Source organism: Micromys minutus, assembly GCF_963924665.1.
Source record: "Micromys minutus genome assembly, chromosome: 15".
Lineage (NCBI taxonomy): Eukaryota > Metazoa > Chordata > Mammalia > Rodentia > Muridae > Micromys > Micromys minutus.
In genome coordinates this window covers 4,011,842-4,035,580 of record NC_137984.1, presented here as the reverse complement: position 1 = coordinate 4,035,580, position 23,739 = coordinate 4,011,842, and the positions used below count along the sequence as shown (strand labels likewise).

Sequence of the window (23,739 nt, the reverse complement as noted above, 5' to 3'; positions counted from 1 at the left end):
AGCAACAGAAGCACACTCCCTAGCAGAGACAGCCAGGCCTCAGCCTAAGCAAGAGTCACCGGGAGGGACCAGGGAGGAAGATCAGGAGAAGTTCTCAGCTTTGCCTCTCTCAGGGAAGTGAAGACCAGCAAAGACAGGAGGCCCACAAGCATTGCGCAGTACCAGCCAAGCTCTCTCTGTCATTCCATAGACTCTTATTTATAGCCTTCAAACATCATGTGTTCCCCATGTACCTTGCCTCAGCATGGGTTTTGCCTAAGCATGTGTCTTACCTCAGCAAGTGAATCCAATCAGCCCCAGTCCACGGAAGCAGCAAGAAACTGCAGCCTACCACCAGGAGGTTTTTTTTTTTTTTTTTTTTTTTTTTGGTGCTTTTCACTCTGAGACCTGACAACTGCAGCTCAACTACATATATAAGACAGATCAATACATGCATGTTGTTAGCAAAGAATCCTTATTACATGTCCTTTCACGTGCTTGCTTTAGCAGACCATCCGCTCTCCTATGTCTGCTTCAGTGAAATGTTCCTTCATGTCTTTGCCCCAGCAAAGCACTATTATTTTATAGAACACAGTAAAATGCTTTTCACAGTAGCATTAATACTACATTGTATAAAATTGCTCAACACATATTGAAGGTTGAGCTCACACTGAGCATCTACTGTCATTTGTGGTATTGTTGCCCATGAAGAACAACTCAGTTCACTAGAGAAATGGTTCAGTGTACCTGCTACTCTTAGAAAAGACCCAGGGTTGATACCTAGAATCCACATGGTGGCTTACAATGCCATGTAAATACAACTCCAGGGGGTCCAGTACTTTCATCCAGCCTCTGTGGGAAGCTGCACCGTGGGATACAGTATACCTGAACTTAGGCAGACATGGCCATGCACATAGCATTATTAAGAACAATTCTTTATAATTCAACAGTTCAGTTGACATGATTTATTCCTTGGTGCATTGTGTATCTATTTGTAGAAATAGAAACGCTGAAAACACACATATTTCCTGGAGCCACAGCTGCCTTCCGTTAAAAAACCAGAATGACTTCCGAGCTCGAGGATGCTTTCTTGATGTAGGGGAAAAGATCCACGTTCTAATAAAACCGGTGCCCTGACATTATATCTGTACATTAATGTTTACAGTTTAAGGGCATTTCAGAAGCAATCCTGAAGCTGACTTTTAAAAGAATGTCTTTATTAAGGAAACAGTTCCATCACTGAACCCAAATTCTCACAAAATCACTGTAACTGCATTTTAAGTGTTGAGTAAAATCAAGACCATGTGGGTAGCTTTTAGCATGCACATGATATCTATTGCTTCTCAGCTTGAAGAAGTCCTGAAAGCACAGCATCTCTAGACAACGGTGCCTTTAGGTACACGCTCATCCTGCCCACTGTGTATCTTAACCCTGCAGCACCGTCCATTTATCCACACGATTACAGAGGACAAAAGAGTGTCTAGGGAGCAAGTGTGTGCGATAAATAGTATTTGGTGCTGTCTGTGTCTTTTATGGGTGAAGTGATGCATGTTAGTTAAATGTGGATGTTCACTGACTTCTTGTAATGGAAAACACTTTTTCATAAAATTAATGAATGCCACCACCACACCAAGACTCCTATTGTGAAATATCAAAATTTTAAACCTACATGAGATCACAGAGATTTGTCTTAAATTATATCATTATATGGGGCTAACAGCATCCTTTAGTGTTAAAACTTTGGCAGATTGCATGACTCTTCCCAAAAGAGAAATCAAGGCTTTCTCTTAATTGCGTGCACATGAGTATTGGAAGGAAGATGTGGCTGTTTCTCCAATCCTGGTGGTGGTCCTTCAGCTCTTGTGGAAATAAAGGGATCTTCCTTAGGGACTACAACTTGAGTTTGTTGGAATATTCAAATAATATCTGTTCCCAGGCCATGGTTGTTCAACCTTTCCTAATAGTTTAAATGTACGTGATCCATGTGGGCTTCTTTGAAATGTTTATATAATTTAGCTTTCCATTTTAGGACATACGTATTAGTTGGTTTTGTGTGTTAATGTGACACAAGCTACAGTATTTAGAGAGGAAGGAGCCTCAGTTGAGGAAATGCCTCCATGAGATCCAGCTGTAAGGCATTTTCTCAACTAGTGATCAGTCCGGGAGGGCACAGTCCATTGTGGGTGGAGCCATCTTTGTGCTGGTGGTCCTGGGTTCTATAAGAAAGCAGGCTGAGCAAGCCATAGGAAACAAGCCAGTAAGTGACATCCCTTCATGGCCTCTGCATCAGCTCCTGGCTCAGGTTCCAGACCAATTTGAGTTCCTGTCCTGACTTCCTTCAGTGATGGACAGGGATGTGGAAGTGTGAGCTGAATAAACCCTTTTCCTCTCAACTTGCTTTTTGGTCCTAGTGTTTTTCACAGCAATAGAAAACAAACTAAGGCAACATACAAAACTAAAATGATGTCAGGATTATTTATTTGCTTATCTTTCAACATTGAAGAAATACGACTCCTTTAAGCAGGCATGATGCTACACATTTATAACATCAGCACCCAAGAGGTGGAGGCCAGAGGATCATGACGTCAAGGGAAGCCTGTTATGTTGTAGCAAAATTCTGTATCAAATATGAAAAGGAAAAGTTAGCACCTTAAAACCACCTACCTAAAAAGTACCCTTGGTTCTCTTGAATATTAAACTCGTTGTGGAATTTTGCTGTATATGTGTGTATAACTGTGTGGTCTATGTAAACATGTACATGCGTGCTTTCCTGTGTGTGGATGCACATGAGTCAGGGGTTCTTCATGATTCACTCTGTCTCCTTATTCTTTGAGTTAGGACACAAAGCTCTGAGCTCACCCATCAGTTACCTCCAACTGGTTTACCTCAGGGAAGTCCTGACCCTGCCTTCCTGGACTGGAGTTAAAAATGAAAACTCCATACACACCCCACCTTTACCTGGGTTCTGGGGGTCTGAACTTAACTTTCACAATGATCATGTTAACCACTGAGCCACACCTTTGGTCGCCCCCCATCTTCTTTCTACAATCACTTCTACTATGAAACCAGTCGTTATATCCAGAGTAGTTGACCTTTGACCTCATGACTTCAAGGTAAAATTCATCCCTTTGGAGGAAAGCTCAGTCCAAGTTCCTCATCACAACTAAGACTACGGCAACTATGAGCAAAGACAGCTTTTTCCTTTAACTGCCATGATCTTGGCAGCAGTATGTGTATATATCCACTTGTAAGTGCAAATGCTTTGAAAGTGTCACACGTTTCACTAGATAGCACACATGCTTACAGATTGCTTAATGTATCGCAGATACTGCTTCATTTAATAGTCACGTCGTTTCCCAGAAGAGCAAACCAAGGCTCAGAAATGATAGACGTTGTCTCCAGAGACTTAGAGCTGGAGGCGAGACAGGATGGCATTTAGAGTCTAATAGCCTGGTCTCCATGACTGCTGTGTATGTAGGGAATATGAACACAGTGAATCACAAGAATGAGACGATTTAATTTTATTTAGTTAACTGAAGCTGAGGTTGAAGGGCCTTGTCTTTCAGCTCACAGAGAAGCTTTCAAATACTCGGACCACCCTTAATCTTTAATATCTTCTTTGAGTCTTAGTTTCTGTACTGGCAAAACAAATGATCCTGGAACTTACTTGAAAATGTTTAGTGAGCATTTGAGGCCAAGAGATGAAGCAGAGTCACCTTCTTATCCTTTTTCTTTTCTGACAATCTGACTAGCTGTCTCATTTTGTCAATATTTTATTGCACAGATGTTAAAAAAATGAAGTCTAGTGAAAAAAAAAACCTCTTTATCAACCTGTTAACTAGCTAGAACTTAAATTTAAGTCACAAATTGCCGTTATTTATTTCCATTTCCATTTTAACATGTGAAGTTTGAAAAGAATCTTCAGATTTTATATAAATATAAATATATATATATCTTGTGTGTATATGGTCATCTTTTAATAATCTATAATTAAAGAATTTTAGAGCCTTTGAAAAAGCTCTAATTACTTGAATGTAATTACCCAATAATTCAAAGCAGTTCACTTTGATTTTGTTGGTTGCGTCGAGATATTTTAAAATAGAAAGTTGCAATATATTTGTTTATAGCTGACTGGGTTTTCTGAGGTATACTAATTCCTTTATATCTTGGAATTCATTGCTTTGACCATCTTTGCTTTAGATTTCTATGTTCTAAGCAGTTAGGAGATTACTACCCCAAACCCTTAGTTGTGTAAGCTCTCTTCTACTGAGGTTAGGTTTGTAAGATTTACAGACATAAAATTTACAAGGTCAGAGAACTAAGTTCTCTGCAATGATAAACAGAGAACAGGAACTCTCTGAGTAATGTTTTCATGTATGTAACAATTAAAAATTTCCAACCGTTTGCTGATGTGATCACAAATTTTCAAATGCTATTTATTGAAGTGCTAAGGTTACCATTATGGAATAATTTACGTCTTCAGCTGGAGTTAATAGTCGTAGGAGATTCTTTTGTCAGACCCTGCGCAGCAGGTCTTGAGAAGTCCCAACAGCTGCTTGTAGATCCCTCCCCACTGGGAGGGTGGAGGAGAATGTCCTCTGCCCTGCCCATAAGACAGTGCTCAATCTCCAACAGGAGACTGGGATCCTGTTGTTTATTTCAATGTAATGATACTTGTTTTTATTTTCATTCCTTAAATAGTTTTCCTGTTTATGCTTTTCTTTTATTATTAAAAGACTTGCAAATAAAAAATTACACACCAAAATTAATACTTTACGTAAGTTTTTATTATTTTTTCTTTTTTTAAGATTTATTTATTTTGTATATGTGAGTTCACTGTAACTGTCTTCAGACTCACCAGAAGAGGATATAGGAGCACATTACAGATGGTTGTGAGCCACCATGTGGTTGCGGGGAATTGAACTCAGGACCTCTGGAAGAGCAGTCAGTGTTCTTAACCACTGAGACATCTCTCCAGCCCCTTCTTTTTATTTTTACACTCCAGATTTTATTTCCCTCCTGATCCACTGACTGTACCACATTCCATTCTTTCTCTCTGCCCCCCACCTCTGTCACCAAGAGGATGTCTCCACCCCACCCAACCCACCAAAACTAAACTCCCTGGGGCCTCCAGTTTCATGAGGGTTAGGTCCATCTTTTCTGACTGAACCCAGACCCAGCCTCATATCAACTGGTCTGTGCTGCCTGATCCAGTGTCTGAGAGATCTCCGGGGTCCAGGCTACATTGAGACTGCTGGTCCTCCTACAGGGTCGACTTCTTCCTCAGCTTCTTCCAGATTTTCCCTAATTCAACTACAGGGCTCAGCCCCTTCTGTTGATTAGTTGGATGCAAATATCTGCATCTGACTCCTTCAGCTTCTTGTTGGGTCTTTTGGAGGGCAGTCATGATAGGTTCCTTCTTGTGAGTGCTTTATAACCTCACTAATAGAGACCCTTGGGGCCTCCCCTTGAGCTTAATTTACCTTCTTTTTAAAGTTACTTTGAAATCCATTTTATCAAATCACCATACTTTTTTTTTTGCAGGTTAAAATATAAAAAGCTTTTGGTTCCTAATTTAATCTTCTGCTTTGTATGAGCCCGACTTCTGTAATCATCTTTCACTGATGTGCATTCAAGGTGACTTGTGGGTTGTGTTCATAGTTCATAAGGTTAGAAGCAGAACCTTAAGTATTGATAGTCCCATTGATGGTTGGATTGCACGATTCACTGGTCAAGGCTATAGACGTTATTCATGTTAATATACTAACCAGTTTAGTTTCTAAACATGTCTCTCCCATCACCACCGCTGTGTGATTATCTTCCCAGCATCCTTTTAGCACTAGGTATGTCAGTCATTGCCAACTGGTGGCTAAAACAGAGGGTTCTGAGGGAGGTTCAGAATACCTCGATACTTTCTGTCAGAAGCACAAGTGTTGAGGGGTCTGACTATTTCAGCAGTTTGGGGCTTTAGAAGTTTCTAAGTGCGTGATCTTAGGCTTGGAGACAAAGATGGTACTGGGAACGACTGAAGGCTTGTGAAAGGGCCAGAAAGATCGTGCAGAGTAGGCCATTACATAAAGTCTGTACATTTTTTTAGCATGTTTATGTGTGTTTCTCCTTCCCTTCATTCTTTGCCATCACTGTTCATGTATGTGTGTGGTACATGTAGATGTGTGTGTGTGTGTGTGTGTGTGTGTGTGTGTATGTCCCTGTGCATAGATACAGAAGGCAAAGCAGGACATTGGATGTCTTCCCTATAGCTCTCTGCTGTTTACACTGGGGTTATGGACACACCCATCCAGGTCTGGCTTTTTACATGGGTAGTGGGATTCAAATTCTGGCCCTCATGCTTGCAGGAAAAGCATATTTACCCACCAAGACATCTCCCCAGTCCCTGAAGTGAATTGGATTCTTTCATTTGTTCATTTTGTTTTTGAGCAGAAACAAAGCACATATGTATGCGAATACATGTATATGTAAGTATGAGTTACATGTATACGTGTGTGTGATTACATGTATACATGCATTATGAGTATGTGTATACACCTGTGTGAGTTCATGTGTACATGTATGTGTTAGTACAAGTGTATGTGAGTACATGTGTTTGTGAGTGCATGTGTATGTAAGTACAAGTGTATGTGAGGGCATGTGTGAGTATAAGTGTATGTGAGTACATGTGTATATGAGTACATGTGTATGTGAGGACATGTGTATGTTAGGGAATGTGTATGTGAGTACAAGTGTATGCAATTACATGCTATGTGAGTACATATGTATGTGAGTACATGTGTATGTGAGCTCATATGTATGTGAGCTCTTGTGTATGTGAGCTCATGTGTATGTGAGTTTATGTGTATGTGAGTTTATGTGTATGTGAATGCATGTGTATGTGAGCTCATGTGTATGTGAGTTTATGTGTATGTGAGTGCATGTGTATGTGAGCACATGTGTATGTGAGCTCATGTATATGTGAGTACATGTGTATGTGAGTTTATGTGAGTGCATGTGTATGTGAGCTTGTGTATGTGAGCACATGTGTATGTGAGCACATGTGTATGTGAGTACTTGTGTATGTGAGTACTTGTATATGTGAGCTCATGTGTATGTGAGTTTATGTGTATGTGAGTACATGTGTATGTGAGCACATGTGTGTGTGAGCTCTTGTGTATGTGAGCACATGTGTGTGTGAGCACATGTGTATGTGAGTACTTGTGTATGTGAGTACTTGTATATGTGAGCTCATGTGTATGTGAGTTTATGTGTATGTGAGTACATGTGTATGTGAGCTCATGTGTGTGTGAGCTCATAAGTACAAGCATGTGAATGTAGAAGTGAAACTTCAACAAGGGATGTCCATTGTTTCTCCACCTGATTTTGAGACAAGGTCTCTCACTGAATCTGCAGCTCACTACTTTGCACAAATCCCCAGGCCAGCAAGCCTGGGAATCTGCCTGCCTTCCTTCCAGTGCTCTGATCACGGACATGCACTACTGCACTCAGGTTTTGTTCTTGGGCACTGAATTTCCGACTCGGATCTTCATCCTCTGGAGACAAGTACTTCCTCCACTGGGTCATTTCCATAACCAAACCTACTACGTTGGAGAAATGGAAGGGTCTGCTGTAGAATTTAGAAATCAGTTCACTAGAGCTAGGAGCTCTGCCGTAAGTATTTGGACAGGACAGGGTGAGGGGAAAGGCTGCCGGGAGAGCAGCCTTGGCAAGAGGCACAGAGGGTCATGAGAGCTTGCAAAGGACAAATCTCGTGTGTTAATTCATTTGTTGCTAGGCATTGGGACCGTAATAAACATCTAAAAGGAACTAGTGGTTCAAAGCTGAGAGTATGGTAAGTTCTTTCTTAGAACCATGATTATAATTCAGTTTACCAGCCCTTCAGATCTCTTCTTCATCTGCCAAGAAAAGACATCTACCACATTTCTCAGATTGTAAACCTTTTCTTTGAGCACCTAAGGAGAGTGAATTACACAGTTAAATGTGGTTTGGTTTTTATATGCCTGGGAAAATACCCAAATATAGAATAAATCACCCATGTGTTTTATGTTTCATTTGTAAGTAGATCCATTTTTCAATGTAATTTTTATGGCCCACAACCTAAGGAAATTTAAATTCTAGCAAACTATTGCATTTGTTTTGTTTAAAGGGAGCTGTCATGTTTGGGGGGAAATTGTTGCAGTAATATTAAAATGGGGAATTTTCCTGAGCTAGTGCTAACACCCATGGGCCACATGACACTTCAGGACCTCTAACTTGGTATAAACATGACAACACAAACGTTAACTTATCAAACAGGTTTATATGTTAAATTCTCAATTCACAAACCCTCTATACAATAAGCTCACAACCAGCGGACAAAGATATAAACTGCCCATCCAGATAAGATAAATTAGACCCATAGAGACCCTTAGAAATAATTATAACAACCTTATCAAGCTAGAGATGTGCCAAGAGAAACATATAAGTTGGCTTGCATCTTCTTCCTCCCCAGTCTTCGCCTCCTCTTCCGTTTCCCTAGACTTTTACCCGCCTACCTCTCCAACGTCCAATCATATAGCACCTTGACATCAACCTACAAAAAGTAACAAAACAAATGAATAACAACAAATTGCTCTCTACATTATGTTTTGAGACAGAGAGCCAATTATGGAACATAGGGCTTCTCATGTTTAGGGAAGACAGGCTGGCCACCTGGGATCTTCATTGCCTCACAGTCCCAGAGCTAGAGTTAGAGACACACACCACTGTGCTCAGCTCATACCTGCATGCTTCACACATACACACCACTGTGCTTGGGTCTTACCTGCATGCTACACACATACACACACACTATTGCACTTGGCTTTTACCTGCATGCTTCACACACACACACACACACACACACACACACACACACACACACACACACACCACTGCACTTGGCTCTTCCTTCATGAAGCACACACACATACACACACACACACCACTGAGATCAGCTCTAACCTGCATGTTGTACACACACACACACACACACACACACACAAACTCACACACACACACACACACACATACACACACACCACTGCACTTGGCTCTTACCTGCATGCTTCACACACACACACACACACACACACACACACACTACTGCACTTGGCTCTTACCTGCATGAAGCACACACACACACCACTGAGATCAGCTCTAACCTGCATGTTGTACACACACACACACACACACACACACACACAAACTCACACACACACACTCACACACCTGAAGCATGTGAAGCTGGCACTTTACTCACTGAACCTAGACTACATGTCTCAGTTGTAGGAAGAGTGGATCCCAAATTAATAACAAGAACAATAATGCCTTTCTAATTAAAAGTATTCTCTCTTCTGCCAATAAGAAATACTCCGTAGAATAAAATGACTTTTGAAACAATGCTGTCAGAGTGGCTGTCAAGCAGTGCCGTCCTCAGAATGAGACTGAAGACATGAAATTGAGTGTGAATCAGGCTCAGTTCTCAGAAGCTGTATGAATGCTACTTGGGTCCTCAGTATCTTTGTTTATAAAGCAGGAATAGTGAACACAAGTCTCAGTGCCACAGAAGGAGTGTGTGTGTGTGCCTGTGTGTGTGTGTAACAGATGAACAAATGATAGTCACCGTTTGCATCTAGACTCTGTTTTAACTTTAAGTCCCTGGACCACTGCGTTATGCCATCTTGGGTCTTCAGCACTGCATACAGATCCCAAGAGCTCAGTATATCTTTGTCGAACCAATGACTCAAATCTAGACTAAGTGGAGAAAGATCTGGTGAGTTGTAACCGTATTCTACACATCTGTTTTCTCTCTAGGACAAGTGAACTTTAAAAGAGTGGCCGATATCCGAGGAGGCTGTGTTTAACTGAAAGGCAGGGTGATGAGCTATGGTGCACAGCTGAAGCCAAGAGTCAGGAAAGCAGACAACTGTTGCAAAAGCTGGACGGTTATCAGGTCCAAAGCAAGTTTATTTGGAATCTTAGAAAACAACATCAGTATCTCCCGCCTTCGTTACTGATAAAAGAGAATTTACTTTGCAGGCCTTTAAGAGAGTAATGAATTCTGGGCTTTTGGATAGAGTCCAGAACAGACTTTTCCAGGAAACGATGTTGCTAATTTGTATTGTGTGCAATTAGATCTCATCTTTTAGATTATGTCTGAAGAAATAAAGACTGCCATTGTCTTACATTCTGGCTCTCAGAAGTAAAAACAAGACAAGACATAAAAATATTCAATTCATTTATTGAATTCTTCTAGCAAATAAACCTTTAAATTATGATAAATAAACACTAAAAAACCGTGCTTTATTTAAAATTACCAAATTATTATGAGAAATTATATTTAACATAGGCAATCAAAGTTTGAAGATAAAAGAGTTTCTGTATTTTCTTACAAGACTGGTAAGAGTTAAAACATGACGTATTCAACTGTTATGTTCAACTTGCTTTTCTTTGTAATTCATATTGGAATATTAAATGAAAAACTTTTCCACTGCTACTTTAGGGCTGTGACATTTTATCCTGAGAGCCATCTGTTGGTAATTGAGTTCTGTCCTGTCATATTGGCATTAAGACCCTGAAATTATACATTTAAAAACATAATAAAATGAAACACAGAACAAAGACAAACAAGATGAGCCCAGCAGGCAGATCTTCCAAGGAGACCCATATTGGAGCTTCAACTCAGAGGGTACTCACTGTAGAATCCAGGAGAGACAGTGATACACTTGCTAACATCTCACAAGGGGACGAAGCTGTTGAGGGACCCACACATTTGGGCTGTGAAGGTTTCATAGCAGCATTAAGTAATAAAACCATGCTGGTTAATCTAAGAGATGAAAGCCTCATGGGGCATAATTGAGTTTTCAAATGGAATATATGCATCGTTAGACAAAACCTATCATGGTTAGTACTTAATTATAAAATTTAAAAACAAGTTATATGAGGAGATTAATTGTGTTGTGTTAACTTAGTATTTGGAAAATAAATACTCATAATATTTAAATTAGAAAGTTTATCCAATATAAAAAACATAGAAAAGATGTACATATGGACACTCTATAATGACTCACATGTACATGCATGTTTGAATAATGTTTACATCAAAACACATATGCCTTCCTTCTCAAACACTGTTCATTTTTTATGCTGAAAACATTTTAAGTCTTTCCTCCTAAATTTGTGAGAAATGCAATGCACACTATTTCCTGCAATGTTTCTCTGGGTCATAGCATGTTAGAACCTGCTTGGATCTAACTGTAAGTCAGCGTACAGTGAGTTAGTGGGTAGAAGTAAATACTTTGAAGGTTTGTGCAAACTTCTGCTAATTAACTATGATGGCCCATAATAAGTATAGTTTAATTTTTCAAAGAAATAAAGATTTCCGGAGAGAAAAGTGAGCATTGCTATTGGGTTGTTACTCTCTGATGTGTGTGTGTGTGGGGGGGGGGGGTTCTTGGGCAACATGTCCTCCGATCTCCTTATATGAAAGGAAGTTGAAGGCCATAATGATAAGTCATTTCTCATAGACCATTTAGTGATAAAAACCAGAATTTTAAATATGTACTGTGAATCATTATTCTCTTCACAGAAAATTAATCATGTAGAGTTGTTAAAAGGAATGGCAAAATGCTCTGGATTCTAATGTCTGAGCTGTATTTTTTTCTAGAAATTTACACACACATATACACACATACATATAGACACTCACATATATACACATATAGACACACACACACTCACATGCATATAAAATGCCGTTTCCAATTCTTTTGTTGCATTTAGTTTTCTTCTCTGGGTTGGGGGAGCGAGACACAAAATAAAGCCGGGTCATGAGTGCACTTCGTCCCATAGTGTGTCTTCTCTGTCAGACTGTGACGTGTAGTTACATGAATGTTTCCCTGTCTCTGCAGGGTTCACGCCTCTTATAGCAGGTCCATCGATGTCTGTCTGTCCATCCTGAGCAGACGGCATAAATAGCTGCATGTGTCTCTTTGACTTAATGGCAGCACTGAAGACCATACATTGATTAAAACTAAATATGCTTAAATGTTTTCTAAACCATGTTGTCTATAGCATGAAGGATACATATGGACTTATGCACGCTTGGCTCTACAAACTCCCAGAATTTGAAATGTGCAAGACAAAAATCTATCTTTCAGGAACAGTGCATGTTTAAATGGGCACCAGCGCTGCCATGTCAGAGAGTACATAGTGTGGCCGTGTGTAGATGTGTCTCTCTCTGTGTTGTGAATACTTATTAGTGTACATGTGTGTGCATGTATGTGCAGGAGTTTGTCTCTACGGTGTATTTTGTTAACTCTCACATGTATATGCACTAAACATTTACACATACACACCGGCATGCACACACAGGTATGCACACACATGCTCACTCTCCTGTGAGCTCTCTATCTCTCTCCCTCCCTCCCTCCCTCCCTGCCCCCCTCTCTCTCCTTCTCTCTCTCGGTTCTGAAAACCTTTGCTCCATGTAATAAATTGGTAGCATAAGAAAAACAATGATTGCTCCTTAACGTTGGGGAAAACACAGGTAAAATAATTGCATTTAATGAAAAGTGGAAATAGCCACCAAACTGGACTGAATTTAGTACAATTTTACTAGTGTTTACTATTAAGTTACGTACCAGATGAGTTTATCCTTTAGTTTTTATAATAGACTACAATTCTCTGTGTGGAACCTACTGTACCAAGGCAGAAACACGTCACTGTGACATCTGCTGGCTTCCTAATGTGGCCCTTCAAGGGCAGTGGAATACTTCTTATAGTTTAAGAAACCCCAGGACAGCGTGATGTGCAGCTACCCATCTCAAAGCTTGTCAGTTGTGGTTTGTATAGGATGGTGATTCTCATGAGAATTCTAGACTGCAGTAAAGGGTGAATGCTTTCCCAGAATGCTCCTCTTTCTTCCTACTTCTGTTTTATTTTTTCATTCTTCTTCTCCATTTCTACCCTAGTTCAGTCTCCTACTGTCACCTTCTTTAGATGCCAAGTTTATTCTTGTTGGTTTTTAGAAGCCACATCAAGACAGTCTTTGTTCTCATCCCGGACTTGTCAGAGTGGGATATTTATGGGATGAAGACTCTATACCCAATTCGATTGAACGTATTGTTGGTCTCATGTCACCCATGATGAGTGTAAGGCCAGAGATGAGGGTAAGGCCAGTGTGGAAATGAGCATCTCAACAGAGACCTCAGCACCAGCCAAACTCTAGGTGTCCTTTGCCAGGGTTTATGGACTTTCCCATGGACTCTACCCTGAGTCTGGAGGCTAGAGAGTGGAGGGTTCATGAACTCCAGCAGGAGGAATATGAACAGGAAGACAAGTGATTGAACCTTACAAAAGTTCCAGCTCTTCCCAGAGTCCCTCCCATCACCTCTGCCTTTGTTTTACATTTTAATTTATTGACATGCACGTTGTTTTTGGCGAGCTTCCCTCCACTCCCCCACTCATGTTCCAACAAGCAAAGAACCACATCTTAGGCAGATAACTTGGAAGGACAAGAAAATAGAAACTGTTCCAAGGAGTTCCAGTCACTGGTGCCCTGTAGTTGTACAGGACAAGAAAGCTCCTTCTCCCTCTTTACTGCCTCCTTAAAAAGAAAGAAACATAAAGATTTAGTCTGAGATAAAGATGGTATTAATCACAAGGGACACATGTCTTCTGTGTTCCAGACAATTGCATGGGTAGTCATGACTTCCATATAAATGTACAGATCTGAACATTGTTAATTTATAGTACAAAATTCAGAACAGGTGATACACCAGCTCTCTAAGATGCTGTAATAAATAGGACATCTTGAAACCACGAAGACATTCCACCCCAGCTCAAGGTGGAGGTGGGGCTGGACCACTGCCTTCTCTTTTTCCCTCTCCCCCACTTCTTTCATGTTCAAAGGCTGCTCCTTCCAAACTACTCTCCTCTCCTTTTCTAGTCAGTACCCAGGTGTGTAGCCAGTCTCCTTTATAAGTACTTTCCTCCTCAAAGAATCATTTTTTCCCCTTTTAGGTTTTACCCTCAATTTGTAATCTAACTTCTCCATGAAGCTCTGGCAGGTTCACTGGAGACACGCTGTCTTCTGTCCTCTTTGAGGGAAGGACATAGTAACAGCCAAGGGACTGGGGGTAAAGTACAGAACCCAGCCTGATACAGCTTCTCCAATGGCAGCTTTGTGTGTTTGTGGTTTCCCAAAGAACCTCCTGGCATTTTCCCGTGATGCCGTTTCTCTCCCTCCAGCTGTCTCCAGCTAAACCTACTGCAGTCTTTCATCTCCCTCCTGCTGGTAGTGGCTTGTAGCATTGATGGACTAACAACACACCTTCTCGTCACAGCATGTTTCCATCAGAAGAGAAGTCAGAACAGTCTGGCTTCTTATCTCTGTTTCCCTCTCCATAAGTATCTGTGACCTGGTGCCTACTCTCTGCAAGTCCCTCTTTCTGTGAAGGAGACAGTAACACTGAGCTTATACCTATGACATTTATATTAAGTATGTAGGCCAGATATAGCAACAAAGGATAACATGGAGGTTGGTGTTGGGATTCTGTAAACCCCACCCCACAGTTACATGGCAACAGCCAAGTATGCTCCACCCCAGTGACCTGGCACTGTAAACGCGGCTGCTTGCCCCCTCCTCACTCTCTTGCTCTTGCTCTCTTGTTCTCTTTTCTTGCCTTTGTCCCTTTGTCTTTTTCTCCCCATTTCCTCCCCTGACCCATCCACCAGCTCATGGCCAGCCCCTACTCCTCTACTTTTCTACTCCTCTTCTCCTCTTTTCTTTCTCTGACCCTACTATCCTCTTAGGTCCCCTCCCTGTGCCCTGAATAAGCTCTTTTTCATACCATACTATCCTGTGGCTGGTCCCTCGGGGGAAGAGACCCAACATGGCTCCACCAGAGGCATCCCCCTTGCCCCCCATACCTCACCACACCTTTGTAGAACATATCCCCTCTTCTCTATTTTCTTCCTGACAGTTTGGACATGGGAGTTATTGGATAAAGGATAGATGTTATTATTTCAAGAATGCACTGCAATCTGGAGGCTTGAAACATTCATTTCAATGTTTCTTAAGACAACAAAAATTGCTCTTAATTTTAAGTAGTATTTGAATTCCCTAAACTCAGCCATCACCCAGCATCACAGACTCTTAGCTCCCTCTCACCATGCCTTGAAGAAGCTGTCTTGACAACATCTGGCTCTTTCTTTGTACTGTGGCTCCTTTCTGAGTTTTGTTTTGCAGAATTCAGTGCAAACTTGGAACTGTTCCGAGGCATATAATGAAACCCTCACATGACTTTGAAAATCTGCCTGTTGAAATCCTTGTCTTGTTTTTGTCTTTTTGGCTGAACAGAAGCACCAAAATACGTTTATAATATCACAGGACAGCTCAAACCGGATATCAAAACAAAATTTCCATAGAAGGTCTGAATTAGAGTTCTGTGTAATCATGGCTAATTTTATAATCACATTTGAACCATCACCACTATTCCCAGGCAAATGAAAAACAGTCTCAGCCTTCAGGCTTGTGACCTTTTAAAGATAAGAGTAAATAAAGCCATGTGCTTCCTTATTGTCATTAATGGAGGTCTGAAATATACCAGTGGACAATATAAAACTGACCTGATAAAGCTGGCTCTCTTAGCAGCCTACTTCAAACCCACTACATCCCTGTGCTTGAATTTTCCTACGAGAAAGAGACACACACACAGAGAGAGAGAGAACCCACAGGGGCAACAGATGCAATATCCTAGAAGAAAATGGCTGAAGATGTTTCATCTAAATCTTCAGTCTCAAGTAGAGAGAGCAAGCAAGGGTTTTTGAATGCAGTGCCTGCATGTAATGAGGGTGAGCTAAAGCAAAAACATCTCTGAGTTCTGAGAATGTTGGAACTGCAGAAGCATCTTAAGAACCACTGTAACAGAGGCTCAAACCCATAGCCCAGACTTCCATTTCATCTGGGTGTGGGCATTGATGTCTGGCATGGTGACATGCTTTGTTCATTCTGGGTTCATATGTTCCTGACTGATATAGACAAGTGCCATGAAGAAAACTTACAAAGAGTTCAATAGAAAAGAGTAGTTCACAGGGACCATCAGTACCAATTGACTTTTTCTGTTTTAACTGGCTTCAAAATTTCCCTTCACATTTCAAGAAGTAACATTGTTGCGGTAAATTCTTTTTTTTTTTTTTTTTTTTTTTTTTTTTTTTGACTCTCAAATTGCCCCCCTAATCTGTCATTATAATATGACCTTTATCATTAAAATAAAAATACCTATTATTGAGTCCTACTTTATGCCCAGCCCACATATATAAAAAATGACTAAGACATGATCTGCCACCTCATGTAGGGTAAAAAATAATATTTTGATGTGGAAAAGAGAAAAACAGGGTGTGTGCTGGTAGTCTTAATATGAATTTTCTGTCTGAGGGGAAAACGAGAGGAATGATAAGAACGTATTTTGAAAGTCTGGAAGAGAGGAAGGGACATTGCAAATGTGAATGAAGGAAGCAGACATGACTTAGACACACAAAAAGAAAACTGATGAAACTGATGATGTTCTGCAGCTCTTGGAGGAAATACTTGTTTCATCTTTGTTGTTATCATCCATCCACCATCATCATCACCATCATCGACAACTTCAGGACAACTTATGTTTGGATCTCAGTGCCTTTCGTTTAGCAGAGAGGGAAATGCCTTTGCAGACTGGGCAGTCCTTGCTGCTGTTTCAGTGTCCACTGTAGCGTGCAGGAAGGCTCTCTCATTTCTGACCCTCTCCCTGTTATTTGGATTTGTCTAGGTGGAGCCGATAATAGAGAGAGGCCATGAGAACCTGGTCCATCACATCCTGCTCTATCAATGCAGCAGCAACTTTAACGACAGCGTCCTGGACTTCGGCCATGAGTGCTACCACCCGAATATGCCCGATGCTTTCCTTACCTGTGAAACTGTGATTTTTGCTTGGGGCATTGGTGGAGAGGTGAGACCAATGCTGATGACCAACCCACAGGCAGTTATCTGATTGTACTTCTCTCATGTGCGTGGCTCTAGTGGAAACACGCTGCTCTTACACAAAAATACATAATAAAAAATACATAATTTATTTATATGTCCACTTTCATAGGAAAGTTTTTTCCCTAAATATGATTGTATTATTTGTGCTTAATGAGTGATGTTGTTCTAAAACCTGAAGGGTCTTGAAGGAATGGTTGGGTTTGGGAGCCAGAATTCTTAGGGATTTACACAAGTTGCTGTCTCATGAAGTTTTCCCCCCATATTTAGGGCTTTACCTATCCACCTCATGTTGGATTATCCCTAGGCATGCCACTGGATCCTCATTATGTGCTTTTAGAAGTCCATTATGACAATCCTGCACGTAAGAAAGGTAAGTACTTCCTTTGTTTTACCTGCCAGTTTTTACATGTTATTATAACTATTGTCCATAACATAGTTGAAGTGAAATAGGAAATTTTGTATTAGAAAGTTTTAACTTGTACGTCCAAAGTAGGATTCTTTTAATAGCCTAACACAGTGCTATGCAGAATTACACTGAAACAGTAGCCATGAGTCAGCAGCATCTGTGCAAATGGGCATCTATGGCCTCAGATCCTAACAGTACATTCTCATATTTGATACCAGAAGTAGGAAAATAGGCAGTTCCTTTGTCATTTAAATTAATTTCAAATATATGTGATATTTAAAAGACCCTCTCTCTCCCTCCCTCCCTCCTTTCTCTCTCTGTCTCTCTGTCTCTCTGTCTCTCTCTCTCTCTCTCTCTCTCTCTCTCTGTGTATGTGTGTGTGTATGTATGTATGTATGTATGTATGTATGACGTATGTATGTATGTATATATGTATGCTGACATGACATTAGTTCCATGTTGGGTACCTTCCTCAACTGCCTTCCATTTTACTTTTTGAGACAGGAAGGAAGAATTTGAGTGAGAATGGCTCACATAGGCTCATATTTGGTCAACTTGGTTCCTAGTTGGTAAAATTGGAAAGGATTGAGCGTTGTCTTGTTGGAGAAGGTGGGTCACTAGACATTTGACATTTCAGAAGCCCATACCAGCTGCACCCACTTAGTTCTTTCATGGTTGTTTCCTCAAGATCTAAACTCTCAGCTACTGTTCTCAAGTGCTGTGCCTGTGTGTCACCATGGTCCCCACCTTGATTGTCATTGACTGACCCTCTGAAACTGTAAGCAAGCCTTCCAGCAAACTCTTTGGTAAATTCTCTTGATCATCTTGTCTCTTCACAGCAATAGAAAAGTAACTAAGACATGGAATCTCTCACTAATCTGAATCACATTGATTTTACTAGAATGGCTTATCAGCAAGCCCCAGGGACCCTCTGTCTTTGCTTCCTCAATACTGCTGGGAATGCCACTCAGGACCTCTTGCTTGCAGATCAAGCACTTTCTCAACTGAGCCCTCTCTGGCCCCAAACATTTTTCTTATGAAATAGCTACCACCTATCACACTAAAAGCTACTGGCAGTTTGTTGTTTTATGGGCTATCCACAGTGAAACTGAAGAGATACTTTTGGTAAAAAGCTGTCTGATAAGAGGTTAGTGTGAGGATATGAATTTAAGTTCTGAGTGTACTTATGCCATTTTTCAAAGCAAAGAAGAATAATCAGTAGATGAGATGTAAAGTCACCAGTGAAAGCAGTCTTCATTATTTTACTGTGTAATTATTCAGTAGACATTAAACATCAACTACATGGTTATTCTGTGTTTAAAGATTAACATGAGTGAAAAAGACACTTTCTCATCGATGGAAGTTATCGCCATAGCTCTGTATAATAGTAAATGCCTGCAATCCCAACACTTGGGATCCAAGAGCAAAAGATCACAAGTTTGAGGCCATCTTGGTCTATATAGTAAGACCCTGAGTCAAAACAACACAAAATGAAACAAACAAAAGTTATGGCCCAGTAGGAAAGAGAAACAATTAAAATAAAATTACAGGTTTCTGTCAGTTGATACAAAAGAGATGTTACTGACAGTGTGAGAGTATTTAATTGTTGACCTAATTAAGCCTGTAGGATGTGGTGATAGTCTGCAAAACTTTGCTTGTTAAAAAGGATTCTTCATAGATCTATGTCTAGGTACCTGTGGGAAAGGTTTCAATTAATTAAAATTAATTACAGGTTTGTAGTATTCCTCATAACATGTCATAGCAGAGAATGTGTTATTTGTCTTTTAATCCCATAATATGCCCACCACATATTGATGTGTTTATAAAAAAGATAAAGAGAGGACATTTCCCAGGTTTCGGCACCATATGATGTGTTTATAAAAAGATGAAGAGAGAATATGTTCTATGGATGTGCGGTGAGGTGTCGGGGAAAAGGTGCCTCAGGAAGGTCCATGTTGGGCATCCCTTCCCCCTGAGGGACCAGCTACATGATGATATAGTATAGAGTGGAGTTTATTCAGGACAGGGGGAGGGGAGTTATGAGGGTAGTGGAGGCAGAGAGAGAGAGAGAAAGAGAGAGAGAGAGAGAGAGAGAGAGAGAGAGAGAGAGAGAGAGAGAGAGAAGAGAGAGAGAAGAGAGCAAGAGAGAACAAGAGAGTGAGGAGGTGCAAGCAGCTCCCTTTTATAGTGCCAGGCATCCCTGGCTGTTGCCAGGTAACTATAGGATGGAGGTTAGACAGAAGGCTAACACATATCAACTCTCAAAGACTGATGAGGTCGTTAGGGAGTGAGAGGATGATAAACTGTGGAGAATTAACCTTTAGCAGCTTTCTGTATCAATAGCTGAATGGTTAGTAAGATTTGAAGTAACCCAAAAACAATATAAAGTAAACCTTCTAGTGTTGCTCAATCTTATAATGAATGACTTTAATTTTGTTGTTCTGTCATTGTGGTAGATAACAGTGAAATATGACCGATAGGTAGCCGAGCACATTTCCCATAGAACGTTATCTGACTGCTTAGAGATAATATGGTGATTTGTGTTCCAATTTCTTTTCACAAAGGTAATTTTAGTCTTCCATTCATTTCTGCTTGTATTCCTTTTCCTCATGAGATTTTAACAGAAATGATCCACTTCAAATGATGTGAAGACCTTTTAGAAGTGTTCAAACCCTCTCTTTTTTATGTGCTCCTGTTACAGGCCTAATAGACAGTTCTGGGCTGAGGTTTTTCCATACTACAGATATAAGAAGATATGATGCAGGAGTGATTGAGGCTGGCCTCTGGGTGAGCCTCTTCCACACAATCCCTCCAGGGATGCCCGAGTTTCGTTCTGAGGGTCACTGTACTCTGGAATGCCTAGAGGAGGTAAGCAGTATCCTTGTCCACAACCTGACGTCTCCAGATTAGCTCATGCCGTCAGACACAGAGTTATGAAAGTTTCCTTGCATGTTTATGACAGGAAGGATGGGAGAAAAGAATTATGGGGGGCAGAATGACCTGTGAGGTGATTTCTTCCTCCCTGGACCACTTTTCTTTCTACTTCCTTTGGGCATTTTGTGAGTTTTCTTCATCTGTGTGGCTTCTTTCTCCTTTCTCCGTTTCACCTGTTATCTCTGTACTTTTTCATGACTCTCTTTGTTTTTTTGTCTGTTTTTCTCTGCTTTATAGAATTTTTTCTTTTAATAAGAAAAAACTGTGAAGTGCACAGGGAAAGTTGTAAACTGTAGGCTTTTCACAACTACCCCCATTAACAGATTTTTCTCCTGCATCAGAGTGTTTCAATGTGAGTCGTATTATTTATGAAATACTGTGACCGTATGATGGTAAAGGGGAAGAACATGTTCTGTTGAGTCATTTAAACCCTGATTCAGATTACCATGACAACACATACCAGCTCCAGACCCTGAGCAAGCCACGTAATTTCACTCGGAAGTATGCTTTCTTTTATTGGGGAAAGTGGGAGCAGGTTCTTCTCTGGAGAGTTTTCACTTCGCAGTGATTGACCTGATGCTGTAATCTTTTCCCTGGGACCATTGTCTGATTCTCCATCTCCCAGAGGAAGGGAAGAGAAAGCTAAGTCACTGTGGCTTGGTGTCTTTCCTTCTGGCAAACACTGATCACAGAGAAGTCCACAATCCAAATTCAAGGTGTTTGGCACCTCAGGGTTTCACTTACATTGCTTCATCTTTTAGTCAGTTATACCTCAAGTATGCCTGAACTGTCTGAGCATGCCCTCCAGGAGCTAATCGGATCCTTCTCGCTGCCCTGCAGGCCCTGGGTGCTGAGAAACCAAGTGGAATCCAAGTGTTTGCGGTTCTTCTTCATGCTCACCTGGCCGGCAAAGGCATCAGGCTGCGTCATTTTCGAAAAGGAGAGGAAATGCGGTTGCTGGCTTATGATGATGACTATGACTTCAATTTCCAGGAGTTTCAGTATCTGACGGAAGAACAAACAATCTTACCAGTATGCATGCATGTTCTTTTCCAGAGCCTGTGTCTTCAGGTTTAGCACCCAAGGTGCAGTAGGGCTCCTGCTAGCCAAGAGAATTGCTTGCTCATAGTCTTAAAGCCACCCACAGTGGGTGTTGCTTACATCAGAATCTGGAATGTGTTTGATCTGCTTCCCAAACTAGAAACTCACTTTTCTTACCATTCCCTGGGGGCAGTGCAAGTTCCTGATTAAAGAAAGAAAGGAAGAAAGAAACTAAACAACTGCACAGCTCAGATTCAGATCACCAGCTCCCGAGCCTTTAGGTCGCAATTATGATAACAGCACAATTGTTCGTTATGATATGTCATTTTGAAGAGAGGACACATTTCATTAGTTTCCTCTGAGTGAACAATGGACCTAGGATAATTCTTCCAGTAGAAGAGCAGAGCTAGGGGAATGGCTCAGTGGGTTCGAGTGCTTGCTTTGTAAACATGAGGGTGTCAGTTCAAATGTTCCACAACCTTGTAGAAACTGGACACAGTTCTGCATCCTTATGACCTGCATGTTGGGGGACAAAGATGTGAGAGTCAGTCACACCAGTATATGCTTATGCACTCGTGTGTGTGTGTGTGGGTATGTGTGTGTGTGTGTGTGCGCGCGCGTGCCAACTTGTACCAATGCTCGAGGTTAGGGTAGAAGAAGAGAATTCTCTTACAATAGTGACAGTTTTCATTTCATCTTTAATTTTAGAATTGCATTGACTCCTCTCGATACCCCTCAGGCTCAGTGGGCATACAATTTCCTATCCTTAAATAGACCGTTAAGATTTAGATGTTCACGTAGTCTGTTAGATGGCCATGACACACAGGTCTGCTCGAGGTGAACTAGGCTAGCAGTAGAATTTTTGAAGGCGTGAGCTGTCAGGAAGAGGTTGAGGACTGTGGAAAAATAGAAGTATCTAACAGAGAGAAGGACCTATGTGTTTTTTTTTAATGATCACACTTTACTCATAGCTTAGCCTCATGGTTCCTTTTATAACTTATTGTATACCTCCACAGGCATATGAGGTTTTGTGAAGGAACACTTTGCTCTCCTTTCTCTTCTTGTGTTGCTCTTACGGCTGTTATCTTCCCTACTGTTATGTTTGCCTGTGCTGTGCTCAGGACTGTGCAAGCTGAACTTCAGGTGCAGTGAGGAAAATCCAGGGGTGGCCAGAGATGCCCACCTCCGACCCATGTACTTAGAAGGTGTCTCTTTTCCCCCTAGGGATCAGACTAGACTTGTCACACTTGATAGGAAGGGTTTTAACACTGAACCATCTTCTCCCTGGCCCTTTAAGACTGCTCTCAAAGGTAAAACGACACCAGCAGAAATATCTTATCTACATGGGGGAGAGCTACATTAAAATAATCATAATTTTTATGTGCGCTGTAATGCTCAAAACGTTGGAAAGCACTAAAACAGTAAATCACTATTAATATCCGAGGAAATAAGAATGTAACCCAAGAGCTTTAAGGATGGTAATGGATGTATAAGTAAGCACGGTAGGCTTGTGACTAATAGTTCCCTAAATAATTATCTCCACTAAAGCCTAGCTGCTAATTATGGCATCACAAGACCTCATCACAGCTGTGAAAGGTAAGTGCTGCTTTACTCACTGTACTTACACACACATCCTATCCAGAGGTTTTAGCCTCTTATCTAGATGTGCATCTGGAAAGCTGCAGAGTCTGGTCCTAACTGGGAGAGTCCCCTTGTTTTCTTGCTTCCTGAGTGTATTAACAAACCGGAGTTAAGCAGATCAAAGCCACACAGTGAAAGTGCATCTAAGGATGAATTAGATAAGCAAAGTGGTCTAAAACCCCGACTTGAAGGCTCTTGCTTCTGTTTCAGGGTGACAGCCTGATCACCGAATGCCGGTATAACACCAAGGACCGAGCTTCGATGACTTGGGTAAGAAAATGCTAGTCTTAGCTCATTTGAAGACAGGAAGGCATAACCTTTGATTGAAAAGGAAGTACAATAAAAAGCAAAGTCCATTCCCATCTTGAAACAAAGCTTTGAGACACTTTAGCACGAAGCCTCATAAGGTGAACTGAGCTCCATCAGTGCTTTATCAGGCTTGAATGGTACCGGTAGTAACCGCGGTGTAATTTACTGGTGCTTTGTGGAGGCTACCCTTCTTTATCTTTAACTTTGTCCCCATCAAATAGTCAAGGCACTAACTCATCTCTATATCACTTGGCTCTACTGGGATGTTTACTTAGATAACTCTGGACTTCAAAGGAAATATGCAGTACATGAACTCACAGCTTCTAACCCAAAAAGAAACGTGGTCCCCACAGATTTATTGAGGACTTCTGCC

The 23,739-nt window shown here is 41.0% G+C and overlaps 1 protein-coding gene across 1 annotated transcript in view; it reads left to right on the top strand.

Annotated features, from left to right (window-relative positions):
• MOXD1 (monooxygenase DBH like 1) overlaps window positions 1-23,739 on the top strand; it is a gene marked incomplete at both ends in the record, with an annotated part of 72,174 nt that overhangs the window by 35,398 nt on the left and 13,037 nt on the right. Inside the window, 5 exons of the mRNA XM_080929321.1 lie at window positions 16,821-17,000; window positions 17,303-17,405; window positions 20,143-20,309; window positions 21,216-21,407; window positions 23,268-23,327. Coding sequence (XP_080785447.1) covers window positions 16,821-17,000; window positions 17,303-17,405; window positions 20,143-20,309; window positions 21,216-21,407; window positions 23,268-23,327 — 702 coding nt within the window. The remainder of the gene's footprint in view (window positions 1-16,820; window positions 17,001-17,302; window positions 17,406-20,142; window positions 20,310-21,215; window positions 21,408-23,267; window positions 23,328-23,739) is intronic.